Source organism: Oncorhynchus keta, chromosome 21 (assembly GCF_023373465.1).
Source record: "Oncorhynchus keta strain PuntledgeMale-10-30-2019 chromosome 21, Oket_V2, whole genome shotgun sequence".
In the NCBI taxonomy this organism is placed as follows: Eukaryota; Metazoa; Chordata; class Actinopteri; order Salmoniformes; family Salmonidae; genus Oncorhynchus; species Oncorhynchus keta.
Genome location: NC_068441.1, coordinates 44,444,988 through 44,464,301, shown reverse-complemented (window position 1 = coordinate 44,464,301; position 19,314 = coordinate 44,444,988). Strand labels below are relative to the sequence as shown.

General features: G+C 42.8%; 1 protein-coding gene across 2 annotated transcripts in view; it reads right to left on the bottom strand.

Annotated features, from left to right (window-relative positions):
• Positions 1–531: 531 nt before the first annotated feature.
• The window catches only part of LOC118399717 (E3 ubiquitin-protein ligase Itchy-like), a 41,891-nt gene continuing 23,108 nt past the window's right edge, over positions 532–19,314 (bottom strand). For both annotated transcript variants that reach the window (XM_052473995.1, XM_052473996.1), the window contains exons 11-24: positions 18,169–18,238; positions 15,303–15,387; positions 15,062–15,190; positions 14,680–14,752; positions 10,746–10,817; positions 10,389–10,477; positions 10,108–10,267; positions 9,006–9,139; positions 8,583–8,723; positions 8,335–8,455; positions 7,888–7,992; positions 7,679–7,775; positions 5,967–6,039; positions 532–5,440 (exon numbers count right to left, since the gene is read on the bottom strand). In XM_052473995.1, coding sequence (XP_052329955.1) covers positions 5,341–5,440; positions 5,967–6,039; positions 7,679–7,775; positions 7,888–7,992; positions 8,335–8,455; positions 8,583–8,723; positions 9,006–9,139; positions 10,108–10,267; positions 10,389–10,477; positions 10,746–10,817; positions 14,680–14,752; positions 15,062–15,190; positions 15,303–15,387; positions 18,169–18,238 — 1,449 coding nt within the window. In that variant the 3' untranslated portion in view covers positions 532–5,340. The remainder of the gene's footprint in view (positions 5,441–5,966; positions 6,040–7,678; positions 7,776–7,887; positions 7,993–8,334; positions 8,456–8,582; positions 8,724–9,005; positions 9,140–10,107; positions 10,268–10,388; positions 10,478–10,745; positions 10,818–14,679; positions 14,753–15,061; positions 15,191–15,302; positions 15,388–18,168; positions 18,239–19,314) is intronic.

Below are 19,314 nucleotides of genomic sequence, written 5' to 3'. Positions count from 1 at the left end.
AAAAAAAAGAAACAGCCCTTTTTCAGGACCTTGTCTTTCAAAGATAACTCGTAAAAATCCAAATAACAGATCTTCATTGTAAAGGGTTTAAAAACTGTTTCCCATGCCTGCTCAATGAACCATAAACAATTAATGAACATGCACCTGTTTAAGAGTAGTTAAGACATCCAGCCCTGAGTAGTGAAAAGAGGTGAGGTAGACAGGTGAGGTAGACCAGCTAACTCATTCAAGGGAGTAGACCGCTGATTGGCCAGCCTATCCTCCTAAGGATGACATCATCCTCTAAGAGGAAATAGCAAGTTTGAGTTTTTTTATTGTCATTTCTCTAATTTGTGTTTTGGCCACAAATACGAGTATAGGAAGAGTCAACAACATTATTTGGGTATGAGTTAACAGAATATGAACTTTTAAGTGAGATTTTCACCGGACAGTTACTAAATTAATTTCAGTGTCAGATATTTGATAGCGTCTGAATTGAGGTTTTGCGGGACTTAAAATGTAAAAAAAAAGAAATATCACGCAAGACTGAAGTTCCAGTTGCCCATTGTTTATTTAGATTTTGTTTTTTACATGATAAAGATCCTTCATCTTCACGTAAGAAAAAATAACTAGTATCCAACCATTAACTCACATTTATTAAAAATGTTAGAGAGCTTTAACAATGAAAAATACTATCAACATGATTAGTTAACACATTTCTGTACATTTTATTCCTTTATGATCTGGGAACATGGCAATACTTTAAAAAAGAACGATCATTTAAAGTGGTTAATAAGCCGAGTAAGGCGCTATCACTTGTTATTTGTTAATAACAGTAATCTCTTCATGGCAGTGCACTATGAGGTGGTGAGCCAGAATGAGTGTGTGGTCAAGAAGTCTTGAGGATGCAGTGAAGCAATGGGATGTCGAATCGCCCTGACTTTACACCCAGTTGTAAACTGGTATCAGAGACGAGACAGCCACGGCACACAATACATGACGTTTTGAAAATATTTGTTTTTAAACGAAAAGTGTGTTTCTTAATGGAAGTTCAAGGAGTCTTTCCAAAACAACCCAGACACTCACAGCTAAGACAGCCACTAGGCTGGGGTTAACACTATTTTTGTCATTCGGAAAGTATTCAGGCCCCTTGACTTTTTCCACATTTTGTTGAGTTACAGCCTTCATTTAAAATGGATTACATTGCTTTCTCCCCCTTCATCAATCTACACACAATACCCCATAACGACAAAGCAAAAATTGGTTTAGACATTTTTTTAAATTTACAACACCCCGCCCCCCGGAAATATAACATTTACATAAGTATTCAGACCTTTTACTCAGTACTTTGTTGAAGCGCCTTTGGCAGTGATTACAGCCTCAAATCTTATTGGGTATGATGCTACACGCTTGGCACACCTGTATTTGGGGAGTTCCTCCCATTCTTTTCTGCAGATCCTCTCAAGCTGTCAGGATGGATGGGGAGCGTCGCTGCACAGCTATTTTAAGGTCTCTCCAGAGATGTTCGATCGGGTTCAAGAAATATCACGCAAGACTGGCTCTGGTTAGTCCATTCAGAGACTTGTGCCCAAGCCACTCCTGCGTTGTCTTGGACCCCATTCTGAGGTCCTGAGCACTCTGGAGTAGGTTTTCATCAAGGATCTCTCTGTACTTTGCTGCATTCTTCTTTCCCTAATCCTGACTAGTCTCCCAGTCCCTGCCAATGAAAAACATCCCCAAAGCATGATGCTGCCACCACCATGCTTCCCCATAGGGGTGGTGCCAGGTTTCCTCCACAGGTTACGCTTCACATTCAGGCCAAAGAGTTTAATCTTGGTTTCATTAGACCAGATAATCTTGTTTCTCATGGTCAGAGTCCTTTAGGTGCCATTTGGCAAACTACAAGCGGGCTGTCATGTGCCTTTCACTGAAGAGTGGCTTGCATCTGGCCACTCTAAGATAAAGGCCTAATTGGTGGAGTGCTGCAGAGATAGTAGAACCTTCCAGAAGGACAGCCATCTCCACAGAAGAACTCTGGAGCTCTGTCAGTGACCAACAGGTTCTTGGTCACCTCCCTTCTCCCACGATTGCTCAGTTTGGATGGGCGGCCAGCTCCAGGAAGAGTCTTCGTGGTTCCAAACTTCTGCCATTGAAGAATGATGGAGGCCACTATGTTCTTGGGGAACTTCAATGCTGCAGAATTTTTTTGGTACCCTTCCCCAAATATGTGTCAAGGCACAATCCTGTCTCAGGGCTCTACAGACAATTTGTTTGACCTCATATGGCTTGGTTTTTGCTCTGATATCCACTGTCAACTCTGGGATCTTATATAGACAGTTGCGTCTCTTACCAAATCAATTGAATTTTACCACAGGTGGACTCCAATCAAGTTGTTGAAACATCTCAAAGATGATCAATGGAAACCGGATATAGCCAAGCTCAATTCCAGAGTCAAAGCAAAGTGTCTGAATACTGATGTAAATAAGGTATCCGTTTATAATTTTTGTATACATTTGCTAAAATATATATATATTTTTTTTGCTTTGTCATTATGGGGTATTGTGTGTAGATGAGAAAAATATTATTTAAACCATTTTAGAATAAGGCTGTAACGTTAGAAAAATGTGGAAAAAGGGAAGGGGTCTGAATACTTTTCGTATGCACTGTATGTAAATTGGTGTCAAATGAATTCAAATACCAGTCACTCACGACAAGAATATTACGTGTGTCACTTGGATGCTTGATTTGACTGCAAATACACATCTGTGACCTAAACATTTCTTGAAAGAAAGCTATATTTAATCTAACTTGATTATACTGCCACTGTTCTTGCGAAGAAATGCTACCGAGAGGCATGTTGAAGAAATGCCTGAGAAGCAGAGTTCACAAAAGGTCAGAAGTGGTAGATCTCATTCAATGCCAATCAACATGGTGATGTTCATCAGGTCACACGAAGGAAAAAGTTATGGAACATTTTGCAATGTGTAAAAAATCTAGAATGACAAAACTGAACCCTATAAAACTAGGGCCGCTATATATATATATATATTTCTTAGGGCTATGGGCCTGGGACATACATATAAACACTCGGCGTCCAGTTTATTAGGTACAGCCATCTAGTACCGGGTTGGACCCCTCTTTGCCACCACAACCCCCCCGACTTCCCCGGGGAATTGATCCTACAAGGTGTTGGAAATGTTCAAACGTTGCTCAATTGGTATCAAGGGACCTAAGGTGTGCCTGAAAAACATTCCCCACAACATTACACCACCAGCCTGTACCGTTGACACCAGGCAGGATGGGGCCATGGACTCATGCTGCTTATGCCAAATCCTGACTACTATCAGCATGACGGAAAAGGAACCGGGATTCATCGGACCAGCCAATGTTTTCCCACTCCTCAATTGTCCAGTGTTGGTAATCCCTTCTCGTGTTTAGCTGATAGGAGTGGAACCCGGTGGCGTTGTCGGCTGCAATAGCCCATCCGCGACAAGGACCGACAAGTCGCACGTTCCGAGATGCCGTTCTGTGCCATTATTTGCCTGTTTGTGGCCGGCCTGTTAGCTTGCACAATTCTTGCCATTTTCCTTCGGGCCTCTTATTAACGAGCCGTTTAGCCCACAGGACTGCCACTTACTTAATGTTCTTTATCGCACCATTCTATGTAAACCCTAGACACTGTTGTGCGTGAAAAGCCCAATCGGCACGAATGGCACAGAGGATCATACCACTCTCAAAGTCGCTGAGGTAACTCCTTTTGCCAATTCTGACGTCAAATCATTGAGCAGCTGCTCTTTAACATGGTCTCTAAGCCACACCCCTTCCACCTGTGTTAGAAGCTCAGAATGAGAAGGTCTAGGCTATATAGAAATAATGATGCTCAAATTGAAGATCAATTAACAAAATAATAAGCATTTATATCACCCTAATCGAGGTGTAGATTACATCACAGATGCCAGTGTTCAGAATTGTAACACAGCTGCATGGGATTTCTGTTAATGTGACATCCAATGTCTGCTTCAGGTAAAACCCCATCAGCCGCTTGTGAATTTGACAGCTCCAACACAGTTCCACCTCAGATACCACCAAAACAACAGCTATGCAGGTGTCAGCTAGCGCAGATATGATTTAAACTAGTCGTTAATCATTAGATCTTGGAGTTGATGATAATTCTCTATACAACAAAAAAAGGTTTACCTTTCAGTGGGAGTGATTTTCACAAGCAGTTGTCTTATTTCTAATTCCTAAATTTACTCTTTCCTTATCGGTTGTCCTTACATTAACTTTTGACACACTGCTGACACTCCCACGTCATTAGTAACTCATTCGGTTTGCCTTAAAAATTAAAACAATGCTATTATTGTAGACAAGTACGGTCCTAATGCCGACTGTTTGGGAAAGAAAGGGTCAAATCACACAACAAACCAGGGTCATGGTCAGAAGGCACAAAAACATTCAAAGTTTTAAAAAAAGATCAATGTTCTCCCATTAGGTGAAAAATGAATACGACCCTGTTTTGCTACAACAATTTTAGGCTATAAAAAAAATAAAAATAAAACCTTTTCAATATTCAGGGTTGAAATCAATACGTAGACTTGATTACAACTGACTTTATAAACAAAAACTTTGGATTGAGGTAATGAATGAACGTCTGGTTTATCTATATAAAGGGCATAAACATCTGACTGTAAAACTATTGCACACCAAAAATAAAGCTTTTCATCATAACATTCACAAAAACCCTCACCACCACAACCGTGGTGTACCAGCATAGTAAATGTCTTAAAATTCAATATTTCATCTGGAAAGCAACATGTTAAATCAACTAAAACACTCTAAATGTCACAAATTGACAAGGGGACTTTTTTGGAAGAGTCAGCAGCACACAATTCTAGCATTCATTCATACACTCAACAGTCTGCGCTCAGGGAGACGAAGGGGAAGAAATGAAACAGCTGACATTGTAGTGAATATCTTTCGTGATTATTAACTACTGTGGTGAAGAGGTGACAGGCAGATGTGACATGGGGAGGGAATATCCCCTCCCCTTCCTCTCTCTCTTTCCGGACACGTGGTTTGATTAGGCAGAATAATTAAGGCAAGCTTCAACAGGGTTACACAGGTCAGGGGGTGAAAGCGGAATCATTCAGTATGAAGGGTCGTCACCATGGAGACAGTGATTCCACCTCAGGTGTAATGACTTTGGGGGTCTGTATAACGTGGCAGAAAGGGACGCGTCTGTTAGTGCCTGTTCATCTCAAGAGAGCCAGGACCTGGGGGGAAAAGTGCAGCTGCCTGAAACCTAGACAGATCAAAGTGCGTGGAGAACGGCTCCTCATGGTGGCCATATAGGCTGTGTTACTACTCCTGTCCGAAGCCCTCAGTTTCCTCGATGGCAAACATCAGCTTCTCCTTCAGTTGCTCGTAGCTCTTGTAGGGGGGCAGGTCCAGTCGATTAAAGCTGGGATTACAAAATAAAACAATTACATTGTAGATAGACACATAAATGGAATTAGGTCCTGTGTGACTCAGTTGGTAAGAGCATGGCACGATTAACACCAACAAATTACATGTACAGAGTTGCTTTGGATAAAAGTGTCTTAAGTGGCAGGGTAGCCTAGTGGTTAGAGCGTTGGACTAGTAACCGGAAGGTTGCATCTGTCGTTCTGCCCCTGAACAGGCAGTTAACCCACTGTTCCTAGGCCGTCATTGAAAATAAGAATTTGTTCTTAACTGACTTGCCTAGTAAAATAAATAACATTTCTATTTGATAACAAAATCAATAGTTCAAATATCAAGAGGAAAGGTTATTAATGACTTAATTGAAAATGACAAAGTATTGTGTGCCAGGGTCAGTTTAATGCAGACTGAGTTGACATTGAGAGGTGAACTGGCATAAACCCTCAGATATGACAGGAATTGTATGTTGATGTTCAGACAGTGAGCATTTAGAAACAACTGGAGAGTAACTCCACTAATGAACTTACCAAGTGTGACTTCTTGGAAGCCAGTTTTCTTTGCCCACCTTCTCGATGCAGAACTTCTGTGGTCCATTACTCCCTGTAAACACAAAATGACGACATGAAAACTCTCCTCACAAATACCAAAATCCTCCATTTCTGTGACTAGAGCTGGTCCATCGATCTCTTTCAATGTTTATATCTTTCAAAATAAAAGTCCCAAAAAACATTTGTATCCTCGACTTCCATGGATTATTTGCTAGTTATCCATAAACAATACCTTAAGGTGTAGATCAGTTGTTAGTTTAATACATTGCTCACACTTAAACAACACAATATAACTCCAAGTCAATCACACTTCTGTGAAATCAAACTGTCCACTAAGGAAGCAACACTGATTGGCAATAAATTTCACATGCTGTTGTGCAAATGGAATAGACAACAGGTGGAAATTAGCAAGTCACCCCCAATAAAGGAGTGGTTCTGCAGGTGGTGACTACAGACCACTTCTCAGTTCCTATGCTTCCTGGCTGATGTTTTGGTCACTTTTGAATTCTGGCGGTGCTTTCACTCTAGTGGTAGCATGAGACGGAGTCTACAACCCACACAAGTGGCTCAGGTAGTGCAGCTCATCCAGGATGGCACATCAATGCGAGCTGTGGCAAGAAGGTTTGCTGTGTCGTGTCCAGAGCACGGAGGCGCTACCAGGAGACAGGCCAGTACATCAGGAGACGTGGAGGAGGCCGTAGGAGAAACAGAATCCATGAGGGTGGTATGAGGGCCCGACGTCCACAGGTGGGGGTTGTGCTTACAGCCCAACACCGTGCAGGACATTTGGCATTTGCCAGAGAACACCAAGATTGGCAAATTCGCCACTGGCGCCCTGTGCTCTTCACAGATGAAAGCAGGTTCACACTGAGCACATGTGACAGACGTCACAGAGTCTGGAGACGCCGTGGAGAACGTTCTGCTGCCTGCAATATCCTCCAGCATGACCAGTTAGGCGGTGGGTCAGTCATGATGTGGGGTGGCATTTCTTTGGGGGGCCGCACAGCCCTCCATGTGCTCGCCAGACGTAGCCTGACTGCCATTAGGTACCGAGATGAGATCCTCAGACCCCTTGTGAGACCATACGCTGGTGCGGTTGGCCCTGGGTTCCTCCTAATGCAAGACAATGCTAGACCTCATGTGGCTGGAGTGTGTCAGCAGTTCCTGCAAGAGGAAGGCATTGATGCTATGGACTGGCCCGCCCGTTCCCCAGACCTGAATCCAATTGAGCACATCTGGGACACGTTGCACCAGACAGGATGCTTTAGTCCGGGTCTGGGAGGAGATCCCTCAGGAGACCATCCACCACCTCATCAAGAGCATGCCCAGGCGTTGTAGGGAGGTCATACAGACACGTGGAGGCCACACACACTACTGAGCCTCATTTTGACTTGTTTTAAGGACATTACATCAAAGTTGGATTAGCCTGTAGTGTGGTTTTCCACTTTAATTTTGAGTGTGACTCCAAATCCAGACCTCCATGGGTTGATAAATTTTATTTCCATTGATCATTTTTGCGTGATTTTGTTGTCAGCACATTCAACTATGCAAAGAAAAAAGTATTTAATAAGAATATTTCATTCATTCAGATCTAGGATGTGTTATTTTAGTGTTCCCTTTATTTTTTTGAGCAGTGTATAAAAAAAAAACATATGGTATATATGGATAGCAGAAACGGTTCTCTTACGTACCCATGAGGTCAGCGAAGCCACCCATGGGGAGCCGACAGGTGCCAGTGACAAACTGTAGCAGCCTCATGCGTTTCTCGTTGTCCATCTCCTTCACAAACTGTAAGAAACATGTTCACGTCAGAACATTTAATTGTCAAAATACACCAAACAGTAAACACCCCTTCACGATATATCATAATTGATGAATGAAACAGTAGAGGCCTGCTGACCTGCCAGAACCAGAGGATCTGCTTGCTGCTGCGAGCATAGTGTCTGTAGATGGTGTGCCTCTGCCAGTCCACCAGGTCTATCTCCTGCATGCCACACAGCATCACCTAGTGGGGGGGACCAGATATGTTACACCACTCTCAATGGGGAAGAATGACCAGTGAAGTCTGGGATAATCTTTAACACGGTTTTTAACCCGAGATACTGTGGTGATTGACGAATACCCGTTTCAAAATAAACCCTGAGCATCAACAATCTAGCACGCAATACTTCAGTGAAAACATTTGACTGGAAAATAGTGAAGTTTGGTCCATGCCATTTTCTGTGTAGCCACCATACGTTGAGATAAAACAGATCGAGTAAAAATGAAGTTGTGTGAGTGGTTTCACATCTAATTTCTTCATTACAGTATCTAATTTGATCTTTTTATGACTAAACCCATGGTGTACCTCCAGTTCCTTAGCGTCAAAGTACTGCAGGTACTGCTGGGGGAGGACCTCGTTGAAGCCCTCGAAGAAGGACTGGGTCTGCTCCTCCACACCTCTGGACAACCTCCACTCTGCCACCAGCCTGGAGGAAACACACACACACACACACACACACACACACACACACACAGAATGTATCAGATAATGTGCTTTCTTCTGTTGGCCAAGAAATATGTACCCACTAATTTCTAGTTGGTTTTCAATCCTACCTGATGTATTCCTCTTTGTTCTCCTCAGTGACCAGTACGTTGCCTCCGTCCGGCTTCAGCTCGTGAGTAGTAACCTCCCCCAGGATCTCCTTGTCCACAGAGAAGAACATCTCCAGACCACACTCCTCCAGGTTGTTATCCCTGGGAGCAACCACAAGAGGGTAGAAGTCATCATCACCAGCCCCTCAACTCATCAGTTACTATCATCATCATCATCATCATTTTCTTCTCCTCTTCATCATCATTTCCTCATAGTTATAATCATCACCATCATCACTAGGATCCTCAATATTATTTGTTCATCATATTCAACATCATTATAACCCTTATCATCATCATATCCTAACCGACACCACCACTAAACCACCATTATAAGGGAAAGCTCTCCACATTCCCATTCCTACTTCCCATTCCCAGACTCACTTGATCCAGATGAGGGAGTTGTAGAATTCTGTGTCAATGGATTCCAGGTCCTTTAGGGCCAGGGGCTTGTTCAGGATGCGCTTGTAGAAGGGCAGGGAGAATCCCGTATCGATGAACTTCCCATGGAACAAGGACTGTAGAGAAACATCAAGAACGAGGGATGCGATCAAGAACTACAGAGTGGCATCATGAACCAGGGATGTGATCAGCAACTACAGAGTGGCATCATGAACCAGGGATGTGATCAGCAACTACAGAGTGACATCATGAACCAGGGATGTGATCAGCAACTACAGAGTGACATCATGAACCAGGGATGTGATCAGCAACTACAGAGTGACATCATGAACCAGGGATGTGATCAGCAACTACAGAGTGACATCATGAACCAGGGATGTGATCAGCAACTACAGAGTGACATCATGAACCAGGGATGTGATCAGCAACTACAGAGTGACATCATGAACCAGGGCTGTGATCAGCAACTACAGAGTGACATCATGAACCAGGGCTGTGATCAGCAACTACAGAGTGACATCATGAACCAGGGCTGTGATCAGCAACTACAGAGTGACATCATGAACCAGGGCTGTGATCAGCAACTACAGAGTGACATCATGAACCAGGGCTGTGATCAGCAACTACAGAGTGACATCATGAACCAGGGATGTGATCAGCAACTACAGAGTGGCATCATGAACCAGGGATGTGATCAGCAACTACAGAGTGACATCATGAACCAGGGCTGTGATCAGCAACTACAGAGTGACATCATGAACCAGGGATGTGATCAGCAACTACAGAGTGACATCATGAACCAGGGATGTGATCAGCAACTACAGAGTGACATCATGAACCAGGGATGTGATCAGCAACTACAGTCGGCGCTGAACAAACTGAAACAGGGAGGCTCATTTTCTGTTTCAACATGTTATGTTACTAGCCCTTATGAACAAGGCCCAGGCTAGTGAAGGGCCGCATCCGAATTCCCACTGAAGTCAATTTCACTTAGTCTCCCATTAACATCAATGCATGACTTAGTGAAAATTAGACTAAAGGTGGAGGTTAGGATTCACCCCATAGATAGCATTGAGGTAGGTACCATGGCGATGAAGCGTCCGATGAACTTGAAGTACTTGAGGTGGTCGGGGTTGATGTAAGAGGCAGGGTTGATCTGGAGACAGTAGTTATCCTTCCCAGCGTACTCAAACAGGCAGTACATGGGGTTCAGCACCTCATGAGACAGCAGGAAGAACCACTCCCTGACAACACATGCACAATGTTTTAAAAAATATGTTGAAAAGACTGACACACACACACACACACACACACACATATTCCTTATATGAGCTCATACTTAACCTATCAAAATAGTTAAGTTACCTTGCCACTCCTCCGTAGTCCAAGCCTTCCTCTCCGGGGAATATTATCCACAGCCTCCGTCTGAGATCTTGTGGATGAAAGCTCATTATCTTTGATGGACAAAGAGAGAGAATTGGAAACATTGCAACGTTTGACTATTTTTGAACACAGCCCCAGTATTCATCCACCTTTCTGTATCACTGGTGCAAAAATAGAGTTCTCAAAGTTGCTCAAAAGAAATGACAAACTATTCCTGGAAGACTAACAACTTTTTAATTAGTGTTATTTTTGTATTTATTCACAGGGCTACAAAGAGCGCAAGTTTAGTGGTGTGCCAATTTTTTAAAATATATATATATTATTTTTAAATAGACTCACTTGCTGGAATGAATCCTCAAAGAGGGTTTTGCGGGTGACGGTGATCTTGATGTGCTGTGGCATTGACAGTTGCTGAAAGACAAAGACTCACATTATGGTCCCAGGAACAATAGGATTAACTCGGGGTCTTCCCTTTTGGCCAAAATGGAGAATCGTAAATTCCAATTAAGTCAAATTTTCACTTAGTTTCCCATTGACATCAATGAATGACTAAGTGAAAATTGGACCTAAGTGGGAATCACGAAGTGTCCTTAAGTGTGCACATGTTCACTTGTCTTCGTCCTTAAAAGGAAATGACGACTGGAAGAAGCCAGACCTGGGTTCAAGTACTATTTGAAAAGTCAAACACATTAGCTGTGCTTGATTGAGCTTGACTGTTTACATTGACATGTTAGTCATTTAGCAGACGCTCTTACCCAGAGACACTTACAGTTAGTGCATTCATCTTAAGATGCAGTATTTGTATTATATTTTATAGTGTCTTTTTTGCTCATCTTTATCAAGGGATCCAATCATTCAGTATAGGGAGTGTACATACAGTAGATAACATTAGATTTAGAACTAAGTCATCTGACTTTAACAGGGTAGTGGGATAATCACATATGCCAACAGTGTGAAAAGCTGCCAAGAGTGTGAAAAGCTGTCATCAGGGTAAATAAAGGGTGGCTATTTGAAGAATCTCAAATGTAAAATATATTTTTGATTTGTTTAACACTTCTTTGGTTACTACATGACTCCATATGTGTTATTTCATAGTTTTGATGTGTTCACTATTATTCTACAATGTAGAAAAAGTAGAAATAAAAGAAAACCCTTGAATGAGTAGATGTTCTAAAACATTTGACCGGTGGTGTATAAAAATATATTTTTTTTTGGGGGGGGGGGCTTTCCTGTTTTGCATATTATTTTAGCATTAATACATGTCACATATCAGTTGGAAAACAATGTAAAAAATCTATCATTGAGTTAAAGCCAAATGTTTTCTTGAGTGAGGCAGCTCCAAAATGCAGACGTTTCAGCCTAGCTCAGTGCTTTCTGTGGTGGTGGGGCGAGCCAGCAGAAAATAGGAGCATTGCGCCGTGATTGGCTCAGTGTTCTGTCACTCATGGGGACACTACGTCATCGGCAAGTTTAAGTCCTTCGTTTGGTTAAATATCCAAAATGTAAGCCCTTTGGTCCTGCCAGAGTGTTAAATTACGAGTGCAGTTCCAAGAAGGCTCAAGGTCATTAGCCACAGGTAAAATGACATCAAATCACGTTATATGTACAGTAGCTTTGATTGGACTGATCATGTCAACATTTTAGCTAGCAGTCATCATCATGAATCAAGTCAACAATCTACTGGCAAATCCCTTTTAATCCTTGTCATATGAAGAGAAATAACTAAGATAAATGATAGATAGAACGTATCGGTGCTCATTGGCCATTGGACATAAAGATTACACAAGTTGGAAATCGCAAATTCAACAATGAGTCATTTGGAAGGAATCAGTGTCTAACTGCAACCACGAGCCTGCTATTCAATGGAGTACCTGTGTGTGTGTGTGTGTGTGTGTGTGTGTGTGTGTGTGTGTGTGTGTGTGTGTGTGTGTGTGTGTGTCCGTTCCCACCATAAATCCAGAGAATGCTAGACTTATGACATAATTAGCCCACAATTGACCGCCGTTGGACCTAATTGAGCAAAAGTCCAAAATGTCTTGTATGCTGCTGCATTATAAAGTACTATGCTAGGGACATACAGTGAGCACCATAATTCATTGGACAGTGACAATTGTTGACAATGACAATGAGGGTGAAGAGCAGACTGTCAGCTTTAATTTGAGGGTATTTTCATACATATCGGATGAACAGTTTAGAAATTACAGCACCTTTTGTACATGGTCCCCCCATTTTAAAGTAATACAAGTATTTGTTGAATTGGCTTCACAGATGTGTGTCATTAGGCAGGTGTATTCATTTGTGTCATTAGTGAATGCAGTAGAGCTGTTGATGAATAGTATTGATTCTAGACTTTGCTATTGCCTTTGGAGGTTGTTATTGGGGTGTGACAACATGAGGAAGACAGCAGTGTCGATGCAAATGAAGCTGGCCGTCATAAGGCTCAGAAATGAAAATCCGGTGGACTGAGGAAGCACCTAAAAGAGCCCCAAGAGTTCTGGTAAAAAAAGTATTGTGGACAGATGAGACAAAAAATAACATGTACCAGAGTGATGGAAAGAGGAAAGTGTGGAGAAAAAAAAAGACATGCCCATGATCCAAAGCATACCGCCTCTTCTGTGAAACATGGTGGAGGGGGTGTTATGGCTTGGGCCTGTACGGCTGCCAGTGGAACAGGCTCACTTGTCTTCATCAATGATGTGACTGCAGACAGAAGTAGAACAATGAATTTTGAAGTCTACAGAAATATTTTATCTGCTCAGATAAAACCAAATGCCTACAAACTCATTGGACGGCACATCATCATGCAACAAGACATTGACCCTAAACATACTGCTGGAGCAACGAAGGGGTTTTTGATGGCCAAAAAGTGGAAAATCCTTGACTGGCCGAGTCAATCACCGGATCTGAATCCAATTGAATATGCATTTTACATGCTGAAGAAGAGACTCAAGGCAATAAGTCCCTGAAATAAGCAAGAACTGAAGATGGCTGCAGTACAGGCCTGGCATCACCAGGGAAGATGTCCAGCGTCTGGTGATGTTGATGCATCGCAGACTTCAAGCAGTCATTGCATGCAAAGGATATGCAACCAAATATTAACAATGATTACTTCATCCTACATTATGTTAAACTGTCCAATGTTTTTGATGCCGAGGGGGGTACGACTATGTACAAAAGCTTCTATAATTTCTAAACGGTTCATCCAATATGTATGAAAACACCCTCAAATTAAAGCTGACAGTCTGCACTCCACCCTCATTGTATCCTTTAAAACTCAGTGCTAGAGTACAGAACCAAAATAACAAAACAAATGGTCACTGTCCAATGAATTAAGGTGCTCACTGTATGTATACTGTAGCTAAGAAAGTAATAGTAAGTGTATATTGTGTAGTAAGCTGTAGGTAGCCCATGCGCATCACCCTAATCATTTGGTATATTTTCACCTCTTAATTTCACCTAACGCTACTGTTCTGACTAAGTGGTGCACATGTAGCCTATAACCTGTTTTTGAGAAATGTTATCATCTAATATTGTAAGAGGTTTCATTGTTGGCTTAAATGCCTCTTTTATTGATCCTACGGTTCAGACTTGATGTACAGGGAAAATACTGTAAGAGCAACCCATGTTCTGCATTCTGTCGCTGTACATTTTAAAAGTGCTGAACAAACAGTTATTGACTTCGTACGTCTTAACTCGCTCATTAATGTCTTAATCGAAATGACGGAATGCCTCTTATCCACTCATCGCTCCCTTACGCCATAGTTTGTACATTTCAATTGTCAGTAGAAACCACATTTGTTTAAGCAAGTCAGCCATATCAGCTATGTTCTTTAAAAAGACAGTAAACGAGGCTGAATTAACTGTTTCGCTGCCAGACAAAGCCTCACTGATAGTCAGGTGTAGCGGTGGTAAGGATTCACTCTATTGTGCTGGAAAGAAAGCTCTGCTGTTGGGACAGTTTTATGTAGGCCCGAACAGTTTGTGGGCACCACTTGTCACCATTATAGTGTAATTAAAGTATTGTTTCGTGTTGTGTAGAGGCTTTGCTGGCATGCATCTAAACATTTTTTGGCCGTTTGCCCCACCAAAATGTACATGCTAGAATAGCCACTGCATACCTCAATCCTCCTTTTAAATGCAGAAAGAATGCACTTGGAAGTGTATACTTCAGGGGAATTAGGACAGATAAGACTGCATTTTCAAAAGGCAGAGGTGGTTCTCAGGACATAGTGTACAATACAAAGCTAGGGTACAGGGTGTGTAGGGTACGTACCTGACACCAGAACCTGAAGTACTGCACTTTGGCTTTGAAGTCCCTGACGTAGGTGATCTGAGGCCCATTCTCACTGAGAAGAAAGCATGAAGTACATGAGTTTGTTGACAATGACATTTGTTTATGTGCTTATCTGATGGGTCTCACTGGAGTAAATAACATTCAACATATTTTGAGTGATACAATTAGGTGGGTGAGTGGATGGCACAATGGTGTGTGTCAGTGCACCTGGGATATTTAAAAAAATGTTTGAATCCTTTGGACTGTAAGCGTACGTGCAAGAGTGAGTTAGCGCGTAAGTGAGATAGTGAGTGAGTAGTGGGCTGGAGGGCCAGCAACCAAAGGGTCACTGGGAGTCAGTGAGTGAGTGCACACGACTCACAGGGAGGATTTGCCTGTGCGAGGGTCGATGTAGGTGGTGGTTCTCCTGTTGTGGTCCACAAAGTAGGGGATGCCGTCCACAGTGAACCTCATCTCCCAGCCTTCAGGTAGAGGCTTGTCATTAAGCAGCCTACACCAACACACACACACACATACACACTTATTTACAGGGCACCGACAGTCATACAAGAGCCGTTATTTACAGTCAGTATTTGGGTTGTTTGTTTGGAAGTGAAACTGACCCTTGCGTCCGTGGGTCCTCCCACTGGGTCATCCGCGATGTGTGGTGAACAAAATATACCCTGCCGTTGGTGTCTGTTCGCTTCTCTGCAGTAGACATCAAAACAAACCGCAAGAACGAGACTTAGAATCCTGCATCATACCACACAAAGATTCATTACAGTTATACAAAGTGGATTACAATTTACAAAGTGGATTAAGAGCCTCCCGAGTGGCGCAGCGGTCAAAGGCACAGATGGCAGCTTCCCTACAGATCCGGGTTTGATCCCGGGCTGTGTCGCAGCCGGCCGCGACCAGGAGACGGCGTATAAATGGCCCAGTGTCGTACGAGTTAGGGATGGGTTTGGCCAGCTGGGTTGTCCTAGTCCCATCGTGCTCTAGTGACTCCTTGTGGCGGCCAGGCACATGCACGCTGACACGGTGGCCAGGTGTATGGTGTTTCCTCCGACAGATTGGTGCGGCTGGCTTCAGGGTTAAGTGGGCATTGTGACAAAAAGCAGTGTGGATTGGTGGAATCATATTTCGGAGGAAGCATGGCTCTCAACCTTCGCTTCTCCCGAGTCGGTACGGGAGTTGCAGCGTTGAGACAAGACTAACTACCAATTGGATATCATGAAATTGGGGAGAAGAAAAACTGATAAAAAATATGGTAGCAAACAGTTGCAAAACATTTTATTTTTTGCTTCGGAAATTAGGTCTCTCGCCATTTCATTGCGTTTGGTTTCTAGTAGCCTCTGCAGAGTCCCTAACAACCAGATGTTCCGGTTTTCAGGGGAAATGGTAGACTTCCCATTTTGGATGTTAACAAGGCGACACTTCATCCAAACTCCTCCTCCACATTTACTGGATTGGTTGAAGAGTGCAGAACCTCGCAACAGTTTATTTTTCTTCTGGTCTTGACCAGTATGTAGGGGATCTAGTTTCAGGAGTTTATTTTACACCTGCTACGTTAGGTTGGTTTTCTAGTGAATCCACCTCTGGAGACACCTCATAATTTTTGTACATGTGACACCAGTGTTACAGTAAAGCCAAATAGTGTAGGAGCAGTTGCTAACTAACTGGAAGTCATTGTAGCTAGTAAGCTAACTAACCTGGCTAACTGTGGGGGAAAATAAATGACTTCTACAGTAGCTGTGTCATGACGTGGCCCTTTCTGGGTATAGATCGTGGCATCCCCCTCTCTCCCCTACACCCAGGTTCTGTTATCTCCTGTCGTAAATTCCTGGAGCAGACCCATGCAGTATAGAGAGAGAGTAGAACAAAGGAACTTCTTCTACATCACAGAACTAGAGAACTGAACAATATCCATGTTTTGGACAATGTGTAAACGGTTAGTGGAGAAGCCAGCTACGACCCGGTCCGTTTTGTTTCGTGTGTGACCCGGCCACATTACCACAACTGTTTATACAGGTGCCTCCGTTATGAGGATTGTGTCTAATTATTGCATAAAATGAATGAGTAAAGATGAAACTATTTGTGAAATGGTGTAATGAGATGTTAAACCGTTAATGTGAGAATTGTAATTCCCTTAAAGTTAGTCATTGGCCCTGTGAGCACAGACATGATCTGGCTCATTGGACAGCCCTTTTCTACTGTTACGAATAAAACCCCCTCCTGAAGTAATCCTCTTCAGACCACGTGTACCTCGATGGACACTGAGGGGGCACAGGTTGAGTTCAGACAACGAAAACATCAGTACAAGCTAAGGTTGTAATGGGTGTTGAATTCCTAACCAGACCACGTGGAGCATTGGCTACACGGGTGTTGAATTCCTAACCATACCACCTGGAGCATTGGCTACACGGGTGTTGAATTCCTAACCATACCACCTGGAGCATTGGCTACACGGGTGTTGAATTCCTAACCATACCACCTGGAGCATTGGCTACACGGCGGGAAACGGTTAAACTCTGAGACTATCGATCCTGACAGAATAAGAGCAAATCTTAGATACTAATTACTAGTCTGCAGCTAGAAATGATGTCAACCTGTGATGCGAAGACCGACATCCGCCAAAACATTTATCCTGTAACAACATTTCTGAATGGTACTCTGAAGTATCCATTCTAACCACAAAAGACTTCAAGGAAGCAGAGAGAGACGCTTGGATGAACTTTCCAACAGAAAGATGGACGATTCCAACAGAGATCCCGACGACACACTGAGCGTAAATATGTATTGATTACAATTATTCACGAATAAGTGAGTGTTTATGTGCAAAGGATTAGCATTTCAATTAATATAATTATCAACTGTGTAGTGACTCCTTTTGTCTTTCCCAACCTTTTCAGTCCACACCTACTTCCCTTTGTCCACCAAGCCACCATATCGGCTTAGCCCACCTCCCCTATCATTTCCTTGTAACCATATCTGCTGTTTGTTTATGCATTTCTGTGATAATTTAGTTAGAAAATAAATGATTAATACAAATGATGTATGGATGATTTCATAGCAAAGGCTGGGTTCGTGCAGATAACCAACAATTTACAACGTTTGGAATGAGACTAATGTGAGGTAAAGAATAATTAATTAATTAGAAGACTAATTGATCAGATGTTAAAATATCTGAAGAGTTATATTAGGAAAATTATAACTTTGTAATCTGAAGATTTTCCTTGGTGCCCCGACTTCCTAGTTAATTACATTCACATGATTAGTTTAATCACGTAATAATAATTACAGAGAATTGATTTGATAAAATAACAGTGTTCACTTTAATGATGCCAAAGACACGACATTAGTTATCTAATCACACATGACACTGCCACAAACTGGCAAGACGTTTCTACAAATGTTTACATTGTGCCGTCTCCACTTTCAGAGCGTATTGACAGTGGAAAACGCGTCGTGGTGGATCGTGCTACTTACCCCAGCCATGTGGCAGTGGCCCAAGCGGGTCAAACTCTTTGTTTGCTGCGGCTATTTGCTGATCCTGGAGCTACAATGGAGAAACAAGGAGGTTAAATGAACTGCGCTTACGTGTGTTGAATAATGCTTCTTTACAATGATATACAGTGGTCTTATAAGGTAGCTAATCACAGATTAATAAGTGATTAGATAGCTGAAAGCAAGGTCACCATGCTAGAACTTCTACCAACCCAACCAGTTCAGAACTGTGATTCCTTCAAGGGAGGATTCATTTCTGTTGGACTACTTATTTGAAGTATTCCAAGGAGGCATGGGCTAGAGGGAGTATCCACAATATATCTTATACCAGTCATTACTTTTCAAATCAGTGGCCCATTCCCAAAAATCTAGACCCTACGCCTCCGTCCCTAGAGCATACGCCCTCCTATACACTTGTGGAGATCTGAGATGATGTAACAGCTGTAAGCAATTTGTTAATAGTTCCAATTTGCCACTCTGTTAGGCCAGGTAGTTCTAAGGCAAGGTGGTTCTAAGGCCAGGTGGTTCCAATGCCAGGTGGTTCCAAGGCCAGGTGGTTCCAAGGCCAGGTGGTTCCAAGGCCAGGTGGTTCCAAGGCCAGGTGGTTCCAAGGCCAGGTGGTTCCAAGGCCAGGTTGTTCCAAGGCCAGGTTGCTCTAAGGCCAGGTTGCTCTAAGGCCAGGTTGTTCTAAGGCCAGGTTGTTCTAAGGCCAGGTTGTTCTAAGGCCAGGTTGTTCTAAGGCCAGGTTGTTCTAAGGCCAGGTTGTTCCAAGGCCAGGTGGTTCCAAGGCCAGGTTTCTAAGGCCAGGTTGCTCTAAGGCCAGGTTGTTCTAAGGCCAGGTTGTTCTAAGGCCAGGTTGTTCTAAGGCCAGGTTGTTCTAAGGCCAGGTTGTTCTAAGGCCAGGTTGTTCTAAGGCCAGATTGTTCTAAGGCCAGATTGTTCTAAGGCCAGATTGTTCTAAGGCCAGATTGTTCTAAGGCCAGATTGTTCTAAGGCCAAGTTTCACCATATTGCTTATACATGTCAAATCATCTCACATCTCCACAAGTGCATAGAGACTAGGGGTCAATATGGGATTAGACTAGTGCAGTTTGGGAGGAAGGGGAGAGAATTGGGACGTAGCCCATG